The sequence below is a fragment of the Megalobrama amblycephala genome, linkage group LG11, assembly GCF_018812025.1.
Source record: "Megalobrama amblycephala isolate DHTTF-2021 linkage group LG11, ASM1881202v1, whole genome shotgun sequence".
Classification (NCBI taxonomy): domain Eukaryota; kingdom Metazoa; phylum Chordata; class Actinopteri; order Cypriniformes; family Xenocyprididae; genus Megalobrama; species Megalobrama amblycephala.
In genome coordinates, this window is record NC_063054.1 from 15,025,438 (window position 1) to 15,052,648 (window position 27,211).

The 27,211-nt window shown below is 36.6% G+C and overlaps 1 protein-coding gene across 2 annotated transcripts; it reads left to right on the forward strand.

The window, feature by feature from the left end:
- prkchb (protein kinase C, eta, b) lies at window positions 1-27,185 on the forward strand. Of its 2 annotated transcripts, XM_048206288.1 has the most exons (15): window positions 871-999; window positions 3,534-3,571; window positions 3,672-3,735; window positions 7,341-7,497; window positions 7,613-7,647; window positions 7,741-7,820; window positions 7,905-8,034; window positions 8,126-8,256; window positions 8,387-8,533; window positions 9,450-9,623; window positions 11,673-11,827; window positions 16,750-16,888; window positions 16,988-17,176; window positions 21,707-21,853; window positions 26,506-27,185. In XM_048206288.1, the coding sequence occupies exons 4-15, from the start codon at window positions 7,364-7,366 to the stop codon at window positions 26,650-26,652; spliced, it is 1,608 nt and encodes a 535-aa protein (XP_048062245.1). In that variant the 5' UTR covers window positions 871-999; window positions 3,534-3,571; window positions 3,672-3,735; window positions 7,341-7,363; the 3' UTR covers window positions 26,653-27,185. The 2 variants fall into 2 exon arrangements, with proteins under 2 accessions (XP_048062244.1, XP_048062245.1); XM_048206287.1 differs by lacking the exon at window positions 3,534-3,571 and having other exon boundaries at window positions 1-999.
- Window positions 27,186-27,211: the final 26 nt, after the last annotated feature.

A 27,211-nucleotide genomic window follows, 5' to 3' on the forward strand; every position in this document is an offset into this window, starting at 1 on the left:
GGTGTTGGCCTGTCAAACAGTCTTGTTAATGTACCTGTTAAATATCGAGAGAGACTGAATGTTTTGAAGCTTCATAGTTACTTATAGACAGTCTTTGATTGACAGTTTTTAAACTAGTAGTTGTGCACTGCACAGCAACTGGGAAAAAAAAAAACTGCTGTAGTCAGTCCTAATTGTGATTAATTCTAAATGAATGGATTTCCATATCGTCTGTTGGTGAGGGAAGCACAGAGTCAGGTGTGTCTAATCGTCCTCTTTGTCTTTGCTCGCATTGTCTGCATAGTTTCTATACTAGATGACGGTACAAACACGGAATGAGGCATGTAGCCTACTCATGACGCTCTACTTCGCATAGCTCAAACTACAGAGAGAGAGAGAGAGAGAGAGAGAGAGAGAGAGAGATTGAGAGAGGGAGAGATTGAGAGAAAGAGAGAGGTATATTCTACTGACAAGAAGAAGGACGAGAGCTCAGCACTCATCTGTGGTTTACTGTTTTAGGTTTTATTGACTATGTGACAACAACGTGACTATGTATTTTTATCAGAACGCATTGTTTTGTAGTTTATTATGATGTCGTGTTAATTGAAAGGTGAATTTTTTTCGATTTATTGCATATTCGGTTTATTGCATCGAATATTAAATATTGGAGCTACGACTATGAAATTCAACGGATATTTGAGGCTGCGTATCGGGGAGGCGGTGGATTTAAAACCAACAACTTCTTCAACTCGCCACACCTTTAATAAGAAGAGCCACCTGGATCCTTACATCGTTATTAAAGTAGATAATCTGAAAGTTGGACAAACCGCCACAAAATCGAAGACCAACAAGCCGACCTTCAATGAAGACATCTGTGAATACATCTCGAATGGCAAAGAGCTGGAACTGGCTGTTTTTCATAACACCCCTATAGGATACGACGATTTTGTCGCCAATTACAGAATCCAGCTTGACGAACTGATAGTGCCATCAAACACAAGACAAACTTTTGAGGGATGGGTGAGTTTTCACTGCATAAAGTTTTGTCTTGCCTATACATGATATAACAACAAATAGAGGAGTTTTACAATATGGTAATTTATAGCAGAAATGTTGACATGATAATCACCATTTACTGTCTGACAGTAGCCTAAATGGTATAAAAATATAGGCTATATATAGGCATATATATAATTTTTTTTTTATACTACATATTGATGTAGGCCTATACAGTTGTATCATGATAAATTATTTGTTTTATCGATGTAGAGAATGAAACATCGATCGAGCAGCTGTTGCTATGGTTACCTCATCTAGAGCGTGCGATTTTTTTTTTTGTCCTTTTTTATATCTATCGTTGTGAATCTTGTTACTTAAAGGGATAGTTCACGCAAAAAGTCTGTCATCATTTACTCACCCTCAAACTTGTATAAATTTCTTTCTTCTGCTGAACACAAAAGAAGATATTTTGAAGAATATGAGTATCCAAACCCATTTTAAAAGAAAATACTATGGAAGTCAATGGGGTCCGTCAACATTCTTCAAAATATCTTCTTTTGTGTTCAGCAGAAGAAAGAAATTCATACAGGTTTGGAACAACTTGCGGGCGAGCAAACTGACAGAATTTACATTTCCGGGTGAACTAATCCTTTAAAATAAACATGATTTTGTTATTTGATACTCTGATATAAATATTCTGATAAAAATTTGCATACAAAATGCAGTGAAATACAAAGAGAGATGTGGAAACCATCGGCCTGTTTTCTTTGTAGTTTTAGTCTTTCCTGACTACAGACCTACCAGTGCTCTTGTCAGAGGGTCCTGTCGCTTTCATTTGTGCAATAAGTAGGTCGTGCTCAAAACCACATGTTGCACCCCTCCAAGCATCACGGAAACTCTCAGAACGTTACCTTCTCTTACATCTTTTGGGTAAACGCTGATATGTGGTTTGACATACTCATGTGCTGCTTTTCCTTTAGTCCAAGTGATAAAATGTGGTCAAATGAGCCCTTGTGAAGTTTTTCTTGTTATATTTTGAAATCTGATTATGACATTTTTTGTGGGTGTTAAAGGTTATGTTTCATACTAAAACGTGTCTTAAATTTACACATTAACATTTTTCAAGGTTACAGATTTGGCACAGAACATGAAATCATTACATTTATTAGTATTTTCTTTAGGCTGCATTTGGATGGTATAAAAGTTTTTAAATGATAAAACTTTATTTCGATGGTCCACTTTAGACATTCTACTAACTATAAGTAACTTTGCAAGTACATGTCAACTCATTCTACTTACCCGAACCGTAACACCTAACAGTTAACTACAGCCTGTTAATACTCAAATTTTAGTTAATTGACAAAGTTACTTATAGTTAGTATGTCTAAAAATTGGACCATCTAAATAAAGTAACCTAAAATATTCCCCATGGTCACAGTTTCATGTCCTATTTTTTACTGATCATTTTAAAGTTACAATCATGACAATATAGGTTGCGGAAAATGTGCTGGGTATTTTGCAAATGTGGTTCTCTCACTCAGTGTTTGCAGGGGACGTGCTTGCAAACTCGCATACCACCAGTGCAGACATGCTGCTCAACCAAACTAGCCAGATTCCTTTCTTTGCCCCATATTACCCTCCCATATGTTGTAAATCTTAAGCTACCCACATGTAGGCCTACAACTTGCACTAGTGTTTTTACCAGAACTTTAGTTGACATTTTGTAATGATTTCTATTTCGCTGTGTGGTTTTAAGTGTAATTTTAAAGCCAGCTGCTAAACATAACTGAGATGGTGGGTAAGTTAAACCTCTGCTTCTGCTTCACAGCTGAGAGTTTGTTAAGGAAATACTTGTTATCTTTGCATCTGTTATGCAGTCTGCTGGCAACCTATATATTGTGTATTTGAACTATGTGCCTTATGCAATGCTGAGTTTCTCTCTTTACATACTTTTTAAATACTATTTAATTGTCAATAGTGGGTCAATAGTTAAACCTTCCAATCCCTAAGCACTTGTTGTGCTTCGTGGTGCGTGCTATGGACTCGACTCCCTGAACCAGCTTGTCCTGCTTTCCTCGTCTTGCCTTGCATTACAGGAATTCCTCCCACATTGCAGGGCAAGCTACATGATAGTAAGTGAGAGAATGACTTAGATGGCAAGATTGAATGACTGAAACTGTGATAGAAGGTCAGTGTGAAGAGAGAGACGACTGTTAATGTGCTGCAGTGAAAGATAATTTTTGATTATATAGTAAATCAATCAACCTTGACTCATACAGGCATCGAAGAGCATTTAACTCTTATTCCACATGATCTGTTGTGACCTGTCATGGTCTTATCCACATCAAACATAGCCACATCCTTCACTCTAAAAAACATTTCCATTTACCTTTAACATCAGTGCTATCAGCTTAGTTTAAAGTCTGGTAGTGCTTTTTTAATATTGGTTTAAATATTCAGTTTAAGTGTGCAAGCTATCATGATATTTTTACAGGTGATATATTGTATTATGAACTAAAAAAGTTGTAAAATATTTTGTGTTTATTTTGTTCTAGTGCTAACTATTTGACACGAATGTTATGAAGCTCTACAGGTTATTATACTTTATATAAAAGTGATATTTTATCATAGTGTCAGCACTACAGTAGTTTTATTGTGCTTTTACTGCTCTCACTGGTTATCTCCTCTTCCAGGTGAATCTGGAGCCAGAGGGAAGTGTGTATATATCCATCTCTCTCACCGGCTCCTTTACAGATGGTTAGCTGTTTTCATTAACTATAGATATGTTTAATGTTTTAAATATAAATCTTTATTTTAATTCTTATCCTTATATAATTATATAAATCAGTTGTTGTAATTATAATGTGTTTGTTTATGTATGTATGTATGACAAATCTGCTATGAACATTTTCTAATTATTAATTAGAGCTATAAATAGAAGCTGGTGTGCTGTTTTTCTCTTAGACAAAATGTTTTTTCACCATTTCTTGTCTCTTTATAAAGATCTTGTTTTTTTGTCTTTAAATATAGCATACTAGCACACTTTTTAAAGTTTTATTCCAATTTTTTTGTCAGGATCATAACTGGCATTTCATTAACCCCTTCAGACCTGTTTTTTTTTTTTTTTTTTTTTTTTTTTTAACTGAGGAAAAAAAAAAAAAAAAAAATATATATATATATATATATATATATATATATATATATATATATATATATATATATATATATATATATTTGCTCTTCTTTAATGTATAAATGAGTCTAAAAAACAAGGTCTGTGCAAACTCATTTTTTTATTAGATTATTTTCATGTCCACTACAAAGGACACTAAGACTGAAGCATCAAAAAATGAATCATATTTTAACCATACAGTACTTATGAGCTAGATTTTACAGTTTTTTTCAACTGCTTACACACATTTTCAAAACTTTGCCTCTTTTTTTAAAAACTTTACACACAAATCCAAGAATTGCATGCACAAAATACAAAATGCCTCACATCTCTTGCAAAATGAAGCACTGCATTCAAAATATCACAAACACATCTCAAACGCAAACATTTGTCTTACATTTGCCTTTCATGAGCTCCTATGTACATTTCTGTATAAGATTGAAAGCAAGAGAGATTTTGAAAAATTCACGGTAAACATGAAAGCAAGATTATTTATATTTTTACTATAAGCATTTGTGGTTGTAAATACAGTATTACGCAGTACGAAAGAAAATAAATACATCAACCATGTGTAATACAGAAACAATGGTTGTGTTTGAAAATGGAAATCAAGATACTTCCTGTTCGATTTTTGTGTGTTACATAGAGAATCGTGTGTTGTGTTTTGCAAAAAGTGTTATAAAATTGAAAACTGAATCGAAGGTCGAGAATTAGTGTATGGTTTTGCAGATTTGGTGTGTGGTTCTGGTGTTTGAGTGTCATGTTTCAGAAAATATATGACAACTAAAGATTTTGTGTGTAAGCAGTTGAAAAAAAAACACAGTAGGGGAGAGTGGGATGATTTGTGCCATGGGGGATCCATTTTACTCATCCTCCAAAGAAGAGAGACACATGGCATGAGAGGAAAGCACATTTTAGCAAAAAAAAACTGTTTTTTCCCTTTCAAAGTAAAATTTCTATGATCAAGGTTTTTTGATTGTAGTGTCTGAACAATTATAGATAAGTTTGAAAACATTTAACACATGTTTTAGTGCTTTAGCAGGCTACACAATGAGTCTATACAGTTAGCATGATGTTAGCTCTTAACTGCTGGATCATGCTAGTTTTTCAAACTTGTGGGTCCGGGGTGATTTGTGCCAGAGGGCCTGGGTTAAGTTGTGCCAGTGGCACAACTCACCCCCACGTATGATTATTTTCAACATATTATTAACTTGTAATTGTACATAGTACTCTTACATTTTAGCAGTTAAACTATGTGACATTCTTGATTTTAGACCAAAACCCATCATGCCACGCACTTATAAAACGCACTTTCTGAAGATGAAAAGCATGAAGTGGTCCAATGTTGTGCAAAAGGCATGAAAACAACTAATATTGTGTGAAAACTGAATGGAGATTATCGAATTATCATAAGATTTGTGAGTGATTTAGAGCACAGCAGAACTCGGTCAGATAAAGGCTTAGTAATGAAAGTTCCTGTCAAAAAAATTAAGTGTATTAAAAGGGCGGCTATAAAAAAAGCCAGTGTTGAGCTGAAAAGTTTTCATCTTCAGAAAGATCTTTCTTCCTCCCCATTTTGCATGAAAACTGTGACTTGCTTAATAATGTGGGACAACCTCTAAGTAAGGTTTCCATAGACCTGGCAAATTATTTTGTCTGAAATTGATACCAGTTATAAGACATGGATAAATAAACAAACAAACATTTTCTTAGGAAAAACTAAAATCTGAATGTTTATTCTACTGAAATCTTACTGATATGTCACTTGCATAATGATTTGTAACGTGGTGTATTCTTATGTTATTCTTATAATTGACAGACAGCGTTCTATGTATGTCAACAGGCATCTATTGCCAAAGCCTTTTTGCCTGAAATGATTCACAAATATCATATATTGTGTATTTAAGTTTTTTGTGTTTTCCCAAAAACTACAAAATATGACTTAGCCTATTCCAACAGTTTAATAGGGTGACAATATCTAAATAAACCTTAAATGAGTAATTTTGTATTGAATTTGCCTTGATTTCATATAGCATTACAGTTCATAACATTAAAATGTTCTGTTTTACTTCAAAATGACTGGCACAAATTACCCCTACGTATTCTCCCCAAAGGCACAACTTACCCCGCACCAGGGGCAAGTTGTGCCACGAGACCACTTTTTTTCCAAAAGCTATATTTCTGAAACAATTTATTTCAGATCCAAAGTTATTGTTCTCAGGGATGCACCACATCCTGAAATATATGTACATTCTTAAGTTGAAGGCATTACTGCCATGGCCTCACTTTAAAGTCACTTTGAGTAAAAACTGGCACAACTCACCCCACTTTCCCCTATGTGAACTAGCATTGACGATTTTGATAAGAGCACATACTGTACCAATGAGCGATGGCCATAAGAATGTAGAAAATAATGTAAGATGATAAGATTAATTCTTAAAAAAACTTGTTTGATTCTTTTTGTTGGTTGCAGTCGGTGAATGGGAGTATGTGTGTATATGTCTGTGTGTGTTTGTGTATACTTGCTGGTTTTGATAAATATATGATTGTGTGCTATAGCATCAGTGTGTGTGTTGCTGTGTATGCACTCATTTCACATTCACTGTTTCTGTTTTTCACAAACTAATGAAAAACTGAATGACAGTTCATGGTCACAACACTGAAGACAAAATCAGATAAAAAAAATATTAATAATTAATTTTATTAAGACCTAATGTCCATTGCGACGGACATCAAACTTAAAAAAATCCTGTGTTCTACAGCTCTGAAAGATCTTCAAATTAACTTTAAATATTATCACTTGATACTATTAAGATTATAATAGGTAGTTGATGATGGTAAAAGGTAAAAAAGAAGAGCCTTCTCTTCCTGTCTTGGTTAGCTATTCCTGTCTTTTGTGATGCCTGAAGCTCAATCGGAAAAATGTATTGGTCATACTTTCATTGTAATTGGTTGATCAGGGACCAGTCATTGAACAGGCAGTACTCATATGATAAAAACATAAAATATTATTGGTTTAAACCAAAAAACAAACAAACGTGATGTCCATTCCAATAGACGCAGGGTCTGAAGGGGTTAATTCTTTGCAAATGTCCTACTTACATGTCTACTTTCCCACAACACTTATAGATTTACACTTAATTTCATCAGCATTTTAATTGTACTGACTGAGTTTTGCCATAAATTTCAGACGAAGCTGTGAATGGATTGAGAATGAAATCCCATAAAAAGTTTACAAGGAAAAAAGCTTTAAAGAAAAGAAAGGTCCACCAAGTCTACGGACATAAGTTTATGGCAACCTTCCTTCCCCAGCCTACTTTTTGCTGCCATTGCAAAAACTTCATTTGGTGAGACTTACATAGAAAATGCATTCATGTACATAAAACCAGAATTAGCAAGTCACCCTTATTCAATGTATAGAATGCCATGTGGTTATAAATACTGTATATAATCTTTCCGCAGGGGTGTTATTGGAAAGCAAGGTTATCAGTGTCAAGGTGAGTGTGGTTACTAATATTAGTGGAGTAATAATTTTCCCATATGCATACTCCAGGAATAGCAACATTCACTTTTTTGCCTTGCTATTCTAGTGTGCGCGTGTGTGGTCCATAAGAGGTGTCATAACTTGGTTGTAAGTGAGTGTCCACGCATGAAGAAAGATTCAAATGAGGTAAGAGCGTTTGTGTAAATGCATGTGTGATGACAAAATCGTGTCTTGTGGATCCATTTCACATCCATATTATTCTGTGTACAGGACCAAAGGCAGGGCTTCGGCATCAACTTACCCCACCAGTTCAGAGAGCACAACTACAAAGTTCCCACATACTGTAACCACTGCGGATCTCTCCTTTATGGCCTGATAAAACAGGGTCTTCACTGCAAGAGTAAGCACATATTTACTCGACTTAATGGAATACATGGATGCTTCGTAGTCAAAGATTGTTGTTGTCATCTGTGTGGTGTGGATTTGTTCAGGTTGTAAAATGAACATCCACAAACGCTGTGAGCAGAATGTCGCACCCAACTGCGGGGTGAACAGTTCTGAACTTGCCAGCAAATTGTCGGAGATTGGATTGCTCAACACGCTCTCCAAGCGAAAGTCTCAGGTATCTTCATTAAGGAGCCTTCTCAAAAATCCTTCTTTATCTAGGAATATTTGCTTTGGCTATTGAGATATTTCTTCAAATTTGTGTACATTGGGTACATTTCTCTATCTATTTTTTTTTTTTTTCACAGAGTTCTCTGTACATGACAGGAGTAAAGGGTCAGAACTCCGTTAAAAGCATACCTACAGCACTTGAGGAGCAAGAGGACGAGACTGTTAAAGTTTGTCTGGAAGACTTTAGTTTCTTGCAAGTGCTGGGAAAAGGCAGCTTTGGCAAGGTAGATACACTTGTATCGCACATGCAACTATTCCTCATTACCAAGATTACATTTACTTGCATTTGATCATTATCAGTTCTCACTATGTCTTAAAGAGATAGTTCACCCAAAAATGAAAATTATCTCATGATTTACTCAACCTCAAGCCATCCTAGGTGTATATGACTATCTTCTTTCAGACAAACACAAAAAATAGCCCAAAAATGTAGCCCAAAAAATCGCATCCATCCATCATAAAAATAATCCACTGCTCCAGGGGGTTAATAAAGGCCTTCTGAAGTGAAGCGATGGGTTTTTGTAAGAAAAAAAAATATCCATATTTACAACTTTATTAACTATAATAGCTAGCTTTCGGCAGACGGCTGTACGCATCGATTTGCAGCGGAAGAGTAACCACTGACCCGACTCATGACGGATAGAGCAAAACAAAACACCAGTCATGAATTAGAAGTCTAAAATGAGAAATTTTTAAGAGAATTGTAGGAGGATTTTGATATAAGAGAAGAGGAGCTTGAGTTTGTTGCCCAGCCCTATTTGTTTGAACCGCAAGAGGTGTCTAAGCTTACGCTACTCCTACTGTACATCCTACAATCACGTCAGGGGTTACTCTTGTGGTGCAAGTTGACTTGCGCATTATGCGTCCGGTTGTCTGCCAGAAGAAACAACCCAACGCTTCGCTTCAGAAGGCCTTTATTAACCCCCTGGAGCCGTATGGATTATTTTTATGATCTACAATTATAATGCTTGGAAGAGCGTGTGTTAGTCTGAAAGAAGATAGTCATATACACCTAGGATGCCTTGAGGGTAAGTAAATTATGGAATAATTTAAATTTTTTGGTGAACTATCCCTTTAAGAACATCCATAGCAGTTGATGGCACTTTTAAACCACAGATGTGTATATGTGTGTATCTGTAGGTGATGTTGGCTCGTCTAAAAAGTGATCACAGGGTCTTTGCCGTGAAAATGCTGAAGAAGGATGTCATACTGCAAGACGATGATGTCGAGGCAACCATGATTGAGAAGAGAGTGCTGACTCTGGCCCACCAACATCCATTTCTTACACAGCTCTACTACTGCTTTCAGACTGCGGTAAGAGTCCACAAATGGATTCAAGGATTCAATATACCCATATTTTGAATTACGCATTATGTCGCGTTGTGTTTCAGGGTTAAAGGAAATGTCCTTAAACTTAAAGGGTTAGTTCACCCAAAAATTCTGTCATTAATTACTCACCCTCATGTCGTTCCAAACCTGTAAGACTTTCGTTCATCTTCGGAACACATATAAATAACTTTTTTTTTAAATCCGAGAGCTTTCTGTCCCTCCATAGACAGCTACGCAACTGACACTGATGCTTCAAAAAGTTCATAAAGAAATCGTAAAACTACAGTTTTGAACAGTTTGAATTTAGGCTTTTATTCGCATACAAACACTGATCAGCGAACATAAACAAAAGCTCATTCGAACATGGTTGACGCGTGAGAACAAACCTCTTCCAGAAGCTCAAACATGCTGCATAACACACGAGATTGAATTTCATTGGTTCTCATACACGTCAAGCAAGCATGCTTGAGCTTCCGTTTACCACAACTGATGTGTGAGTTGATGAATGTTTACATGTGAATAAAAGCCTAAATTCAAACTGTTCATGATATAAAGCAGTCGTGTCTCTTCAGAAAATTTGGACCTAACAGCTCAATTAATATGGATTAGTTTTATGATATCTTTATGAACTTTTTGAAGTGTCAAAATGTCATTTGCATAGCTGTCTATGTATGGAGGGACAGAAAGCTCTCAAATTTCATCAAAAACATCTTAATTTGTGTTCTAAAGATGAACGAAAGTCTTACGGGTTTGCAACGACATGAGGGTTAATTATTAATAATTAAGGACAAAATTTTCATTTTTTTAGTGAACTATCCCTTTATCCCGGATATTGTCCTCACAGAAAATTACTAGTACCCATTTTTTTTACAGTGTAAACTCTAAACAAGTAGAGTTTGATTCCTTGTTATATGAATTCATTCTAAGAAGGCACATTCTCGGACAATAAGAATCTAGAAATGCTTCTCAAACAGCTTTCGGTAAACCAGAGTAAATGCCGTAATCCAGTCAGGGGTGAATTCTGTTCAGTGTTTAATTGGTTGACATGTTATCGTGTAGATAATCTGTAACATGAGCCTTGAAAAAAAAAAATGATAGACATAGCAGTAGAGATTTTATGTCACCATGGACTTATGTCACCATGGTTCCCACATTGACAAGTGTTGTTGAATGGAGACACTCCATTTCCCTCACACAACCAGGAAACACAATGCATTTTGGCAAAACCCCCTTGACATCATATCAACAATTTGTGTTTGCATTCCTGAAATGCCTTGCTTTTATCTTCAATCTCCTGAAACATCTTCAACCTCCTGAAACTTAATGAGAATGTTTCCTGGGGTTAAAATCTGACAGGTGAATAGCAGTAGGTTCATTTAATGGTATCAAATGCTACTTAATTACTGTTTGATACTTGATATACACTACATAAAATTACTGCTCTTTCTGGGAGCATAATTTAAAATAAAAGCCACCCAAAAACCCATTTTAGAGATAATCTAAATGAGTGGTGACCGTTGCAGTACCAAATGTAAACAGTAGATGGAGCGTCTTGGTTAGTAATGTGAGGTACGGTATTTACTTCCTGCTCTGCATACCGAAAGTGTGGGAGGAACGTTAACGGGAAGTGATGGAAGTTGTTTGTTGACTTACACATTTTATCTCACCCGACTCAGACACTACAAAATGACATATATAGCCTATATTAATAAATTGATAAAAAGTGACAGTATAAACTTTTGAACTGTAGTGTTTATTAAAAAAATATGTTTTAAAATTGCAATAGATATGTAAAATATAATATTTAAATCGTTGTTTATAGTCATTTGTACGTTTATAGCGTCAATGTGAACTCAAGTTATAATATAATACTGTACATATTACAGGTTTACATGTTTATTAATGCTGGAAGGAGTAATAGAATGAATAGTATATTACATATGTTCCTTTGTATTTGACTCCTTTATACTTTTATACAGGTTTTTTCTCATCATTTTTCTATTTATATGCTAACCTGTGCTTTTCATTTCCCAGGAACGGTTATTCTTTGTCATGGAGTTTGTGAATGGTGGAGACCTCATGTTCCACATCCAGAAGTGCAGGCGCTTTGATGAGCCACGAGCACAGTTTTATTCCGCGGAAATCATTTCAGCCCTGATGTTCCTTCACTCCAAAGGGATCATTTACAGGTGAGGAATACTGTGGATCATGTTAACGTCACATATTTCCTGATATTTTTTTGTCTTTGTATTTATAAGTATCTTTACTATCTGGTTTAAAATTTTTCTACATTATTTTTGAGCTAGCTGTCCAAGTTATCTTATCTTTCCTCATGGTTTTAATGTACTAAACATGTGATTCCTTTGTCAGAAGGAAAGAATATTTGAAATTCATAATGTTCATCCAAAATTATTGTAGAATTTCACACCCCATTGCAACTGCCTTTCAGTTGTTTGCTTTGACATGCATGTGTTCAGCCCAAAATCTCATCTGCGCATGTCCTGACACACTTAGTCTGATTTTACAGACAGTCTCCGCCCCGGCTTAGCCTTCCCTTTCCTTGTCGGGACATTGTACTCTTCCTGGCTGTAATCACATGACCTTTGTCTACCTGAATAAGCTTTCCTATCACCCTTGTAATAGAGCCAAGCCCAAATATAAACAGATCTGACAAACTGCTTTCCCATTCAAATGAGGCTCGCAGCATTTACAAGCTTCCCTGGTGGGCCTTTACTGGAATTCCAGCGAACTTTCCTGACCCCCCTTTTGTCTTTACAATCATATGGGCCTCTTTATGGCCACTCTTGCCTTTCCTTTCGATTTTATTGGGCTTTAAAGCAAATTATTTTAGGGTAATTATAACGCTTCTGTGAAGTGAAGCTTATGGGGAGAAGGGTATAGAGTCCTGGGAGAGATGGCAGTGTTGTAGTGCAAGAGGACTATGGGGACATTTTGAGTGTAGACTTGAGCTGACATCACAGGCCTGCCCAGCATGCAATGGAGCTATTATTACATAAGCTGTTTACTCAGAAAGACAGTGAGAGCAAGGGAGGGAGGCCTTGCACCGCTCTGATTTTATCACATGACTCTGTTTCTGTTACAAAGTGCAATATAGCATAACATGCACGTAGAATATTCTGAATAAATATTAAAAATCCCATCACAATATTTCAGCATTGATCTTGCAGGACCACTTATAACTCACCTTTAATCCAGCAATACAACAATTTGTTGACATTGAGTCATCAAGCTGTTTCTCTCCACTTTACCTTACTTAACCCTGATCTTATATTAGATGTGGCTATAATGCTGTGTAATCTGGCTCTGCTCTAATCCAAGGACTGGACTATGGGTTTATACAGACAGTGCATGACGGAAACGAAGAGTCCATTAATGACTTTAGTGTTTTAGTCTCACTACAGCCTGTTGTACCCAGAGGCTGGATAAACTGCAAATGCAGAGTGTTTATTGACCTTTCAAACTGTTCCACTGTTGCTAAATTATATCTGATTTCCAAAAGGCCATCAGAAATGACGCACTTTCCATTGTTGTTTTATTCTTTTTTAAATTAAATGATAAACCTTTTTATTTTATTTTTTTATCAGAATACTTGGTGTTTCAAGACTTTTGTTGCAACATTGCAAGAGTCTTGGTTGTTTACGTAGAGAAGAAAGAATTCAGTTGCATTAGTGATGGTCGGGCAGAGATTTGCCCATTTTTAGACTCTGTCTGCAATAGTTCTGCCAGTTCTCCAGCTGCAGATTCGGGCTGTGGCCGGTGGCCAGGCTGGTGAGTTTGCCATGCTGTCATTTTTGCCAGCGTCAGCCCTCTGAAACTGTGAGCGTGAGACTCTGCATGTCTCTGTGCTTGTGCACTAGGCATTAAGTAAAGGAAGTTAAGATATTTTTTTGATTTTGTAGGAGTCTCTGTCTTTCTCCCTCTCTTCAATCTGTGTATATTACCTGATTCATAACACTTGGGAATAACATTTGTATACATCATTTAAGAAGAAACTAGAAAACACAAATTGCAAGACACACACACACATAAATACCATTCAAGATTTTGGTAAGATTTTTAAAATGTTTTAGAAAGATGTTTTTTATGCTCACCAAGGCTGCATTTATTTGCTAATAAAAATATAGTAAATACAGTGAAATATTATTAGAATTTGAAATAATTCTTTTTTATTTTCATATATTTTAAAATGTAATTTATTCCTATAATGGCAAAGCTCAGTTTTCAGCATCATTACTCCAGTCTTCAGTGTCACATGGTCCTTCAGAAATGATTCTAATATGATGATTTTGGTGTGCAATAAACATTTATTCGACTCATGTTGTTCCAAACCCGTAAGACCATTCGGAACACAAATTAAGGTATTTTTGATGAAATCCCAGAAGTTTTTTTTATCCCCCATAGAAAGCAATGTAATTACAGTCATTCAGGGTCCAGAAAAGTAGTAAAGACATTGTTAAAATAGTCAACGTGACTACAGTAGTTCAACCTTAATGTTAACAAGAATACTTTTGTGTGCAAAAACAAAACAAAAATAACGCCTTTATTCACAGTTGACACAGTGAATGCAGTTCAGGTCTTCTGTGTTTACGTCTGAATGCTGGTATTGGTCGACGCTGTTCACGTGAGCACCACGACACATGCGTGTGATGCTGACGCAGGAGCCGGCCAATACTGAGCCTGTGTTCGGACATAAACACGGAAGCACTGAACTGCGTTCACTGCGTCAACTATGTACGAGTCTGACAGGGTAGAGAAAAAAATTGCTGAATAAAGTCGTTATTTTTGTTTGCTTTTTGTGCACAAAAAGTATTCTCGTCGCTTTATAACATTAAGGTTGAACCACTGTAGTCACGTTGACTATTTTAACGATGTCTTTAGTATGTTTCTGAACCTTGAATGACGGTCATTACGTTGCTTTCTATGGGGGTTAAAAACCTTTTGGATTTCATCAAAAATATCTTAATTTGTGTTCCAAATTGTTCCAACGACATGAGGATGAGTATTTAATGACAGAAATTTTAATTTTGGGTGATCTTAACCTTTTAATATTCTTGTGGAAACCGTGATACAGTCTTTCAGGATTCTTTGACTAATAGAAAGTTTTAAAGAACAGCATATAAGCCTGCAAATATATATACACTCTTTGGCACTCTCTCCTTAATGATTCTCTGTGATTCTAAATGCCTGATGAAACTGAAGGTATGACAGAAACATAACATATAATTATTATTTTTCCAAGATATGGTCAAGCAGATTTATTTATATAGCACTTTATACAATACAGATTGTTTCAAAGCAGCTTTACTATGATAACAGGAGCTGTACAGCAGTCAGTTCAGTGTTGATGCAGGTCCATTGTAAAAATCATCAATTAGTAAATTAGTTAATTTCATCTATAAAGCAGAAAAACAGTGTTGTTGTCATCCAGCTCAGTTCAGTTCTCATCAAACAGTCTCAGTACAGTCAAATCAATAATGTTGAATATTAAGTTTCCCCAACTAAGCAAGCCAAAAGGCAACAGTGGCAAGAAACACAAACTCCATCGGTGACAGAATGGAGAAAAAAGCCTTGGGATAAACCAGGCTCAGTTGGGGGTTCAGTTCTCCTCTGGCCAACGACCAAACACAGTGTGATTATGATTCAGGCTGCATCACAAGAAGTCATATTGTGGATCGGTAGCATTCAGATATTTCATCCAGTTCCTTTTACTTGAAGATCGGATTCATCATGCCAGTATGGAAACAAAGCTGGTCATAGGTCTGTGCAGAGGACTTGTCTGATTCTTGTGGTCTATGTTATTAAACAACGGTATTTATATTTTATAACATCTTTAAAGATGTGAGGTGAATTCTTTTATTAGTTTTTTAGATGGTTTGTTGAACTATTCTCAAGAGAATGATTTTATGAATGATTCTCCTGTTTTATGAATGAGGCTCCAGTGTTACCCATACATTGATGTAATTGTACCCTGACTGAACGAAGTAATGAGAGATGGGACGACACATGCGCATAGTGTTGTACAACACTCTGTTCTTTGTTGTTTACCGGGTAATGCGGCACAGTCACGCACTTTTAACAACACGGTAAAGAGGTAGTCTCTCAATGTGTTCTCTGTTAATTGTGTTCTAATGAAATTAGACCAGATTTCCTTGGGAACCTTTGACAACATGATGCTGTTAATCTAATTTACATTCCGTCATTCTCTTTTCCACTGGATCAATATTGCCTCTCCTTCTCTGATGACAGGTGACTGAATGCTCCTTCTCATGCTGATTACTCTACACCCTTGTGTCAAGCATGCGAGCACTGCAGTAACGCTCACTTTGTCGTGCGTCAATACCATTTGAACTCTGTGAACCTTTTTTGTTATTCACTATATGTTTGCAATATTTTGTTTACATTTTTTGTGCTACCGCAGGCTCTTTTAGCTTGTTATTGATGACTTATGCATAGGCACACATGAATTAGAGTCGTAATGCTTGTCATGCATAAAATTATACAAATCCTTCAGCTGTTTAATAAAATATTTTGGCTATTTAAAGCATTTAATAATGCTTTTAACTTACAATAAAACTGCATTTAATGCATTTCAACATGTTTAAATCCATTCAGCAGAATTGCACAGATTTTGTCCCAAAATAAGTGAAGAAAATGCAGAAAATATCTGTAATTAACCAAAGTAAAAAAAGTAAATTATTAATTATTGATAATGGTAATAATAACTTTTACCTTATTGCCATTTACGTGATGGTCACACCCAGTATTATTTTATTTTTATTGATATTTTTGATATTTAGTTTTCATTTTAATTTTAGTTTTAGTAATTTATGTGCTTTTATCATTTATCATATTTCTATTTAGATTTAATGTATTTTTTTTTACTTATTTATTGTATTTACTTATTGTTTTTTACTTATTTATTGTGTTTTTTTTACTTATTTATTATTTTTGCTCATGTATTTTTTTATGTTTATTTTGTTTTGGTAATTTTAGTACTTAAACTTATTTTATTTCAAATAGTAAATTTCTTATAACAAAGGATCACTTAATACAACATGGTAATAATGTCATTCTGTTTTGTGTTTTTCAGGGACTTGAAACTGGACAATATTCTTCTGGACAGACATGGCCACTGCAAACTGGCAGATTTTGGCATGTGCAAAGAGGAAATCTTTAATGGAAAACTTACTAGCACCTTCTGTGGGACTCCAGATTATATTGCACCTGAGGTGAGTATCACTAAAAGAAGATGTATATAAGAAGATAATGGTTATGTGGGTGTGTGTTCTCTTCCCATGTAGATGTTTTATGCTGTGTGTCTTTCTCAGATCATCCTGGAGGAGCCGTATGGCATATCAGTGGACTGGTGGGCTCTGGGCGTGCTGCTTTATGAGATGCTGTCGGGTCATGCTCCATTTGAAGCGGAGACTGAGGACGAGCTGTTTGAGTGCATCCTAAGAGACGAGATCATTTATTCATCCTGGCTCAGCAACGAAGCAGAGGACATTCTTAGAGGAGTGAGTCTATATCTGCAGTCAAGAGATCGGACTGATTACACACGATGGCTAAAAATCAGACTAAAATAATTTGTTTTTATAAAATGTCTTGTAAACACGGCTGTAGCTCAGCTTCCTCGAGTATTAAAGTTTATATGTTAATTGGAATACAGTTGGCCTAAACACATGGTCCAAACAGAGGTGACACACAACATACATTTAATCATTCAGATATTTGATTATGCCAATCACAATTGTTAATCTTGTGCTGATGATTTATTGTGAATTTTTCCAGTGGCTTTTAGCTTATTGCAGAAAATAAGGTCTGTGACTAACAAAAGCTTATGATTTTATGATAATACTCACAAATGAACACAACTTTTATGAATTTCAAATCTTTAATACAATCGGCAGAAGTTAAAAGTTAAACGTAGGCTAGAAATGAACTAACTACACTACCGTCGCATGACTTCAATGATAATCACCATCACTAAGCTTTCTTCAACTCTTTAAGTCTTTGTTTAAAGGGTTAGTTCACCCAAAAATTAAAATTCTGTCATTTATTACTCACCCTCATGCCGTTCCACACCCGTAAAACCTTCGTTCATCTTTGTTCATACACTGATTCATTTGTGCTCCGATACTTCCTGAAGCAGTGTTTTGAAATTGGCCATCACTAAATAAGTCGTTATTTTGTTTTTTTTGGCGCTCCAAAAATATTCTCGTCACTTTATAATATTAATATTGAACCACTGTACTCACATGAACCGATTTAAATATGTTTTTAGTACCTTTATGGATCTTGAGAGAGGAAGTGTCATTGCTCCCTATGAAGGCCTCACGGAGCCATCAGATTTCAACTAAAATATCTTAATTTGTGTTCTGAAGATTAACGATTAAGGTTTTACAGGTGTGGAACGGCATGAGGGTGAGTAATTAATGACAGAATTTTCATTTTTGGGTGAACTAACCCTTTAAAAACATTTTCCCTGAAAGTCTGAGTTATAATAGTTTGCAAATGCACATTTATAAACACAATGAGGCTGTGAAAACGGATTAGTGATTAGGTGAGTTTTCCTGTTTGGCTGATGACGTTTAATGTCCCTGACAGCCTTTGTAGTCCCATTTAGCCACTTTTTAGCAACTACCTTTTACAAGACTAATAAGCTTTAAAAATCACAAGGGGGAATTACTGGTGTATTTTATATCGTAGAATAAAACGTGAAAATATCTTGAGATTGTGTTCACCATTGACCTGATTTTAATCATTTAACAAAAAACCCATTTAAAAAACCCATTGACTTCAGGACGATAAAACGGGAAATGATAAAATCCTAGCTCGTTTACAGGTTTTGGCCTACAAAAATATGTCCTCCCTGCACCACTCTATATGATTTTCTTTAATGCTGTGAAAATTAATATATATTAAAAGTTAAAATATTGGTCCACTTTACATTGACACTGGAGCCCAGCAAACCTGAATATAATACAAGGTGTGTCCAGAAAGTAATGAGAATGAAGTTCCTTTGCTCGAGAAGGGTTCTGTGAAGAGAGAAGCTGGCCAAGGTCACTTGGGGTGGGGTGCCAGGTATACGTTAGAACACTGATCAGTTGCATTCCAGCCCTGTCAAGAGTCGAGACATTCTTTTTTGTGACACCCTGTTCAAGTGCTTCGTATTAAGAAAAATGCAAGCGAGTTTAGAACAGCGGTATGTGATAAAATTTTGTGTGAAAGTGCATCAGAAACTTTGGAAATGCTATCTTCGGTGCTATCTTCTGCATAAGTGCAACGATGGCACAAGGCCTTCAAGAAAGAACGAGAAGGTGATGAAGACGAACAACGATCAGGACACCCCTCTTTGTCAAATGCGAAAAGGAATGTGGATGCAGTGAGGTCTGTTTTCAACCGTGACCGACGGCTCACTATCAGAATGACTGCAGAGGAAACGGGAATTACCAAGTCAACTGTTCATGAAATTGTGACTCAGGATATGAAAATGGGAAAAGTGTGTGCAAAAACTTCCAAAGAACTTGTCATCTGATCAGAAGGAACACTGTCAACTCGTTTGCCATGACCTGTTGGCCTGTTTGGAAAGATCATGAGAGATAAATCCTAGGTATTTGAGTACGATCTCGAGATGAAGAAACAAAGTTTACAATTGGCACACACCCACATCACCTTGCTCCAAGAAAGCTTGAATGATCAAATCAAAAGTCAAATCAATAGTCATTGTTTTTTTTTATTCACGTGGAATTGTCACTATGCAGGCTCTGAACGCCATCCCACATGAAGACTTCCAGGGATGCTACGAAGAATGGAACAATCGCTGTGAGTTTTGGGTACACTCACAAGGTACATACTTTGAAGGAGACAATGTTCAATTGTAACATTTTTCAATAAAAGAATTTTTAAAATATCATTCTCATTACTTTCTGGACAAACCTCGACTGTTTTGCATTGTGCAAATGTTAAATGAATTTAAACCTGGAGCGATGAAGACCGAAGCTTCAATGTAAGCGTACTCAAAGACGCCACTTAAATGAAATCCATTGTTTTGTACAACAAGTACTTATTTATTTGACTTTTACTAGACCACACTCTTTACATTTACTCAAAGGACATAACCCAGAGTCTTGACTTACATCTCAGGCAGCTATATTGGGAAATCTGTGACTTTCCTGGCAGTGATGTCTTATGATTAAACCACACGCTTCCTCTTCCATTGTAATCATTCATTACCAAAACATTTATAAAACACAGAGTGTCAACTTAAGGCCTTCATGCTGAAACATGATTCTGTTCTAATCTTCAACAAGCTCTTATTCTCACCAGAATAACCTCAAATCTGGCTTCATTCAAGAGCTCTGAGTGAACATGTTTCTTGGCTAATGCAGTCGAGAGGATGTTCTGAGGGTCTTGACCAGCTGTTCCTGTGTAAGCACCAGTAATATGAGACTAATAAGGAGCAGAGAGCCTGTGGGCAGACCCTCCATTGCTGGTGTTTTATCCTTTTAAAGACCCGAGATGTCACTATCACAGGCTATCCCTGCCCTTTGTGCCGTTGCTTAAGCTCCATTGTGCCCCATGAAGGGTTAAAGAGCTGTGTCATGGTAAAAGGATTAACATCATGTGCCTAAGTAGAGGTCTTCTCGCATTAGTAGAGTAAAATCCCTAATATCTCTGTCTCCTTTCCAAGGGCTCAAGTCAATGATCTGATCTGTGCAGTATTGTGGACAGTAAACTTTGCAGACCAGTATGACAGAGAGAATTGTGGAAGTGTAAAAAGACAAAGTTGTATTTTTCCAGTGATTTTTAGTATTTGGACTTGAAACTATGGTCTTGCATTAGATAACAAAATGTCAAAAAAAAGTGGTAATCTAAATTAACTGGTTTTATTCAAAAATATTATTTAAAGGTGCCATCGAACGTTTTTTACAAGATGTAATATAAGTCTAAGGTGTCCCTGAATGTGTCTGTGAAGTTTCAGCTCAAAATACCCCATAGATTTTTTTAATTAATTTTTTTAACTGCCTATTTTGGGACATAATTAGAAATGTGCCGATTCATGTTGCGGCCCCTTTAAATGCTCACGCTCCCCGCCCACAGAGCTCACGCTCGCCTTAAACAGTGCATAAACAAAGTTTACACTGCTAATATAACCCTCAAAATGGATCTTTACAAAGTGTTCGTCATGTATACTGCATGCATGCGTCGGATTATGTGAGTATTGTATTTATTTGGATGTTTACATTTGATTCTGAATGAATTTGAGGCTGTGATCCGTGGCTAACGGCTAATGCTACACTGTTGGAGAGATTTATAAAGAATGAAGTTGTGTTTATGAATTATACAGACTGCAAGTGTTTAAAAATGAAAATATCGACGGCTCTTGTCTCCGTGAATACAATAAGAAACAATGGTAACTTTACCCACATTTAACAGTACATTAGCAACATGCTAACGAAACATTTAGAAAGACAGTTTACAAATATCACTAAAAATATCATGTTGTCATGGATCATGTCAGTTATTATCACTCCATCTGCCATTTTTCGCTATTGTCCTTGCTTGCTTACCTACTCTGATGATTCAGCTGTGCACATCCAGACGTTAATACTGGCTGCCCTTGTGTAATGCTTTGAATATACCCTGACTGTTACGTAACAGTCGGTGTTATGTTGAGATTCGCCTGTTCTTCTGAGGTCTTTTAAACAAATGAGATTTATATAAGAGGAGGAAACAATGGTGTTTGAGACTCACTGTATGTCATTTCCATGTACTGAACTCTTGTTATTCAACTATGCCAATATAAATTCAATTTTTAATTCTAGGGCACCTTTAACATCACTGAACCAACCTATGTATATACATTCATTTGTAGCAAAAAAAAGGGTTGAATCAGGTAGAAAATGCACTTTGAGGTAACAATTGCAGGTTACCACCTTTTACAGTGTGTCACTTATTTGAAAGATTGAACTAGTGTACTTTTCAAGCACTGTGTTCAAAAGCTTAATAATGAAGATTTGTGTTTGCTTTTGCTATTTACCCAGTTACTCACCAGAGACCCGGCATGTCGATTGGGCTGCATGGATAGAGATGGAGGAGAAGAGGCCATCACTGCACACCCGTTTTTCGCAGGACTGGACTGGGAGAAGCTGAACAGACGAGAGATCAAACCACCGTTCACACCTCGAATAGTAAGCCTACCTCTTCACTTCTACTGTTTAATTCTCTTCTGTATATTGTACAGTAGAGAATTAAATTCAGTTATGGACTTTCTTGATAGTGAATAATCAGAACCAATTTTTAATTATTGATTTATTTTAATTCATTTCATTTTAATTTATTTAATAAAACACTGGCAACACATTCCAACAAATTTTCATTTGTTGACATTAGTTAACGACATTAGTTACCATGTACTAACAATGAACAATACTTCTACAGCATTTATTGATCTTAGTTAATGTTAATCTCAACATTTACTAATACATTTTTAAGATCAAAATTTTACATCAGTTAATGCACTGTGTCTCTTACGACAACCGTCAAATCAAAACCTAATAGGAGAACCCGATGACGCAATAAGTGAGACAACAACAATCCACCACTTGCTCCACACACGTCTTCATTTTTTTCTAGTTTTCTTTTCAAGAAAAACCATGTTCAAAATTAATGCTAGACATTGTTTTTGTTTGCTAGTCACCATTTCTATCCCACATGTAAATGCAGCTCACAGTCACTGAACGTGTCATGCATTTATGATGTAAAACTCTGAATGAGTCTTCTTGTGTGTGTCCATTTTTAATGCGTCTTGACTGCCGTACTGTCTGATATTTAAGACAACTGAGATCCTACAGTGTGGCATGGCTTACAGCAGGGATCATGTTCATACAGCCTGACAAACAACAATCGTAAAAGATTATCATAAATCGAAAAGTGTGTTCCTAGCTTAATGTCAAAGGGTTAGTTCACCCAAAAATGAAATTTCTGTCATTAAGTACTCACCCTCATGTCGTCCCAAACCTGTAAGACCTTCATTCATCTTCAGAAAAGATATTTAAGATATTAAGATATTTTTGATGAAATCCGAGGGTTTCTGAAGCACATGTAGGCAGCAATGTCATTGTCTTTGCTACCTTTCTGGACCTCAAAAGGTACATTGTTAAAATAGTCCATGTGACTACAGTGGTTCAACCTTACAGTTTTTCCCGATTGCTTAAACACATTTATTGAAATTATGCCTCTTTTTCTCGAAACTCTAAACACAAATCCATAACTTCTCACCCAATTCCCCAAATTTCCTATTTTCAGGTCAAAATGAAACTCTCCACTCAAAACCATTCAATCTAGGTGATTGCCCTCAGACATGACACACAAGCCCTCAAAAACACACACACTACAACATAGTCTTACACACTGGTGAGATAAATTCAAAACAATACTACAAAAACCAGTAAGGCCGGGTTTACACTGCATGCGTGTGCGGCACGTTACGGCTGCGACGCGGCTACCGGAGCTGATACGCGGCCACTCTAGTCAATGCTCGTGTTTACACCAGTTTGAGAAGCGTCCCAGAAGCGGCTCGCCGCGCCGCTTCGCTAAAGATAGGCACCTCGCCTATTTTTGACGGACGCCGCGTCCAAGACGCGCAGCTCAAATACAAAATAAAGTCAAAATAATCACCCTGAGTAATCTCCCGCTCATATTTCACTTCACTACAATGCCAGAAACTGACGACAAGAGATTCGAAGTTGAAAAACTTGAAATTTCTTTGTTTTTGTTGTCCATAACTGGAATATTAAGTGTAAAATTATTATTAACTTCATCTGTATAGCTACAGCAAAATAAATTATGGCATAGCAATAAACACAATTAAACCGGACAATATATAACAATTTAGCCATTAAAAACATGAAAAAATCAACGAAAACAACGTCAGACAGGCAAATCTCGTGGTCTCGCGAATCCAGCCGCTTCGCTTCTGAAATGCTTCTGGTGTGAGTTGACACCGTTCAGAAGACGGAACAAAACCATGCCGGAGCCGTAACGCAACACACACGCGTGCAGTGTAAACGAGGGGTAAGTTATATTTCTTGGTTCTCTCCCTCAAAAACATTTTCACATGATCAACACAACAAAACAACAACAAATGTTTGCATTTGCACATTTGATTTATTCTTTAATATACTGTACAGTACAATATACCAAACAACAACAACAAACTTTTTCTGCCCCACCCCAGCTTCCCGTCTTTGGTCTGGGACAGGCCAGAGAATCTTGTCAGCATCACAGGCTATATTGGCGGGTGTAAAATCCTCTTGCATGCCTGATCCTCCCTGGCACGCATCAACTGAAACTCGTTGCGCAGCCTCCCTCATAGTCAACCATGGACAAGGACATGGTCAACTAGAGTGACACGAATTTCATCCGAGGCTGCTTTTCTCCTTGCCCTTCCCCTTCCCCTTCCTCATCCCCTTCCTCATCCTCCTCATCTTCCTCCATCACCCCTTCCTCCTCTTCCTCTCTGGTGTCCTCTACCTAGGCTGCGTTCCAGTTCGGTTTTTAAATGCCCTTCCCTCTCTAACTTCCCTCGGTCTCGTTGACTCGGATGTACGTCATTGCTTACGTTGCACGAGTGTCCACTTCTGGCGGAACCTTTGCAATGGGCTGAACTGGAACGTCCTAAGCCCTTGATCACTTGGAATCCGCAATGGAGCTGATTTATTATTTATTTTTTCCCCTTACAAATTTGTTTAATACAGCATTCTATATGTATATATGTGTGTTTTAAATGTTTAAAAAAATAATTAATATATCATAGAATTGTTTGTGGTAGGGTAAATTAAACGCGATATGCGGTGACGTCATAATCGGGGTTGCATTGTGGGTTATGGAGCTACCTGAAGTGTACATGTGAAGTGTACCTCGGTTAAAATCGAGGGAGCGAGGGTCTGTCCATGTAAACTTCCCTCGTCCACTTCACGAAGTGGAACGCACTTCAAAATGGCGGCAGGGATTCCCCCGAGGGGAAGTGTGTAGGGAAGTTCGCGAGTGCGTGTCTAAAACTGGAGTGGAACGCAGCCCTATTCAATCATGTCTCTCTGGATCCATTGTTCCAAATCTGAATGAACTGACTGGGGCTCTTTTATTGTCCTATTGAAGGTTCTGATTGGTGTGTGATACATTTTGACTCTTAGTGTTTCCACCTGGGTATTTGTGTGCTAACTGAGCTCAAGCTGTGCTGACTTGAGTGAACAATATTGAATGCTAGTCCTTTCTAAATAACCACATGGTCTAGGCAATGAGAAATGAAGGGATTTGTGTCTAGAGTTTTGCAGTAACAGTTCAACAAATCTGACTCATGTGTCAAAACAGGGGAATAGTGTTTATAGTTTAGGGAAATGGGTGTGCTTTTTGATAAATGGCGTTATGGTTTTGAAATTTTAGGCTCATTATTGGCCGGCTGCGTCGTGCTGCTCACGTGTACAGCGTCGGCTAATACTGAGCCGGATGTAAACACGGAAGCACTGAGCTGCATTCACTATGTCAATTCTCGTTGCTTCATAAAATTAATGTTGAACGATGTCTGTACTACCATTCTGGACCTCAAGGTGCAATGCCTATGTCTGCTTCAGAAACCCTCAGATTAAAAATATCTTAATGTGTGTTCCAAAACTGAATGAAGGTCTTACGTGTTTGGGACGACATGAGTGTGAGTACTTAATGACAGAAATTTCATATTTGGGTGAACTAACCCTTATTCTAGTGGAAACTGTGATACTGTCTTTCGGGCATTCATTGTATGTTACCAATATATTATATTATCATTGAAATTAGTATTAATTATGACTAATTTAATAATTATAATTTTAGTAATAGTGTTAGGTATTATGTTCACCTTGTTTTCTGTGTTCTGTTCCTGTTTCTTTTGTTCCCCACTTTGCCTCTCTTCATTTGTTACCATGGTTACTGATTTAGTTGCACTCCTGTTTCTAGTCTGCTTTATTATCCTGTGTATTAAAGTCCTCAGTTTTCCTCAGTTCCTTGTCATGTATTGTCTTTGTGTTTGTAAGGGTACGTTTACATGACTACGATATGCTTAAAATGGAGAAGTTTTTCCTTTGAGTTTTCCACGTACGGACGACACATTGTCAAAACAATCCCAATTCATACAAATCTGTGAAAACGAATAAAAACGCTATATTCTGCTGGCAGGCCATTAGATGGCGATAAAACACTATAGACTGAACATGTAATACACGTGCATGACGTCATCGTTTTCACAGATTCGCGTTTTTGTTGTTTACAGGGAGACCGTTTTCAAAACCTTGGACTTTGAAACACGTTTTCAGAAGTTTGCGTTTTCAGGCTGTGTTCATTGTCGTGTAAACGAACATCCAAAACGCATAAAAAGTTTTACGTTTTTAGTTGAAAACAGTGTCGTGTAAACAGCCCCTAAAGCTGTTGTGTTCTATCTTTGGATTCCCGGCCGGTTTCTTCTTTTGTTGTTTTTGTTAAAAACTCATTTTGCTGCTTTTGGATCCAACTTTCCTTCTCCTTGCCTGCTTACACTTTAACAAATAAACTTGATGATGATTATATTTATCCAAAATTGTTTGATCTGATTGGTTGAAGACATTTTACAATACTTATATTAATATATTTAATGACATTTAATTATAATATAAAGTAACTAAAATTATTTAGCTACTTTACCTGTGAAATACTGTTGTTGAGTGCTATTCTTTATAGACGCACCAAATGATGCCATTTATCAGTAGACTTGACATTAATGAACCGATTAATTTGAAAAGGGTGAATATAATGTTTTTGTTTTGTTTTGTAGGAATCTATTGAGGATGTGGCCAATTTTGACCCTGACTTCACCCAAGAGGAACCGTGTCTTACACCCATAGAGGACAGCCTTTTCCATTTGCACCAGGATGATTTTAAAGACTTCACCTATACAGCTCCAGAGCTGCGACTGAACTAACATTCACGGCTTATTTAGATTTTTACTTTCCCTAATTAAAGGATTTGTACACTTTCAAATAAAATTTTCCTGATAATTTATTCACCCCCATGTCATCCAAGATGTTCATGTAGAAAGACATGAACATCTTGGATGACATGGGGGTGAGTAAATTTATCAGGAAATTTTATTTGAAAGTGGACTAATCCTTTAACTTCCTCTGGCGAACTTCTTTTAATACACTTTATTGACAAACTTGGTGCCAAGGCAAAAATTTCAAACAGTAGAAGCATTTTGAAGTGTTTTTTTCCTGCATAAACGTACGCATAGTCAGTCTTGCATATGATTTTTACAAGTGTATCTGTTTTTTGTTCATGCAGCTGCCAACTGCTTTGTCTTGCAGCTTAATAGAAAGCATGGGAACAGATTCTCAGCAAGTTACTTGCAATGAGCACTTGTTAGTTGAGTTGTTAACTGAGTCATTGTAATGAGTTAAGTTATGTTATGTGTTGTAAAGTATTGCTAACTAATAAACTTGAAAAATCCTTTTGTAACAGATTGTAAAGGACCATTTTGGTTT

Bases quoted from the DNA above. Each gene is read 5' to 3' on its own strand.
- prkchb (XM_048206287.1), top strand. From the start codon at position 658: ATGAAATTCAACGGATATTTGAGGCTGCGTATCGGGGAGGCGGTGGAT. The intron at 8,035-8,125 runs GTAAGCACATAT...GGATTTGTTCAG, and splicing joins ACAGGGTCTTCACTGCAAGA to GTTGTAAAATGAACATCCAC. The intron at 8,257-8,386 runs GTATCTTCATTA...TTTTTTTCACAG, and splicing joins TCTCCAAGCGAAAGTCTCAG to AGTTCTCTGTACATGACAGG.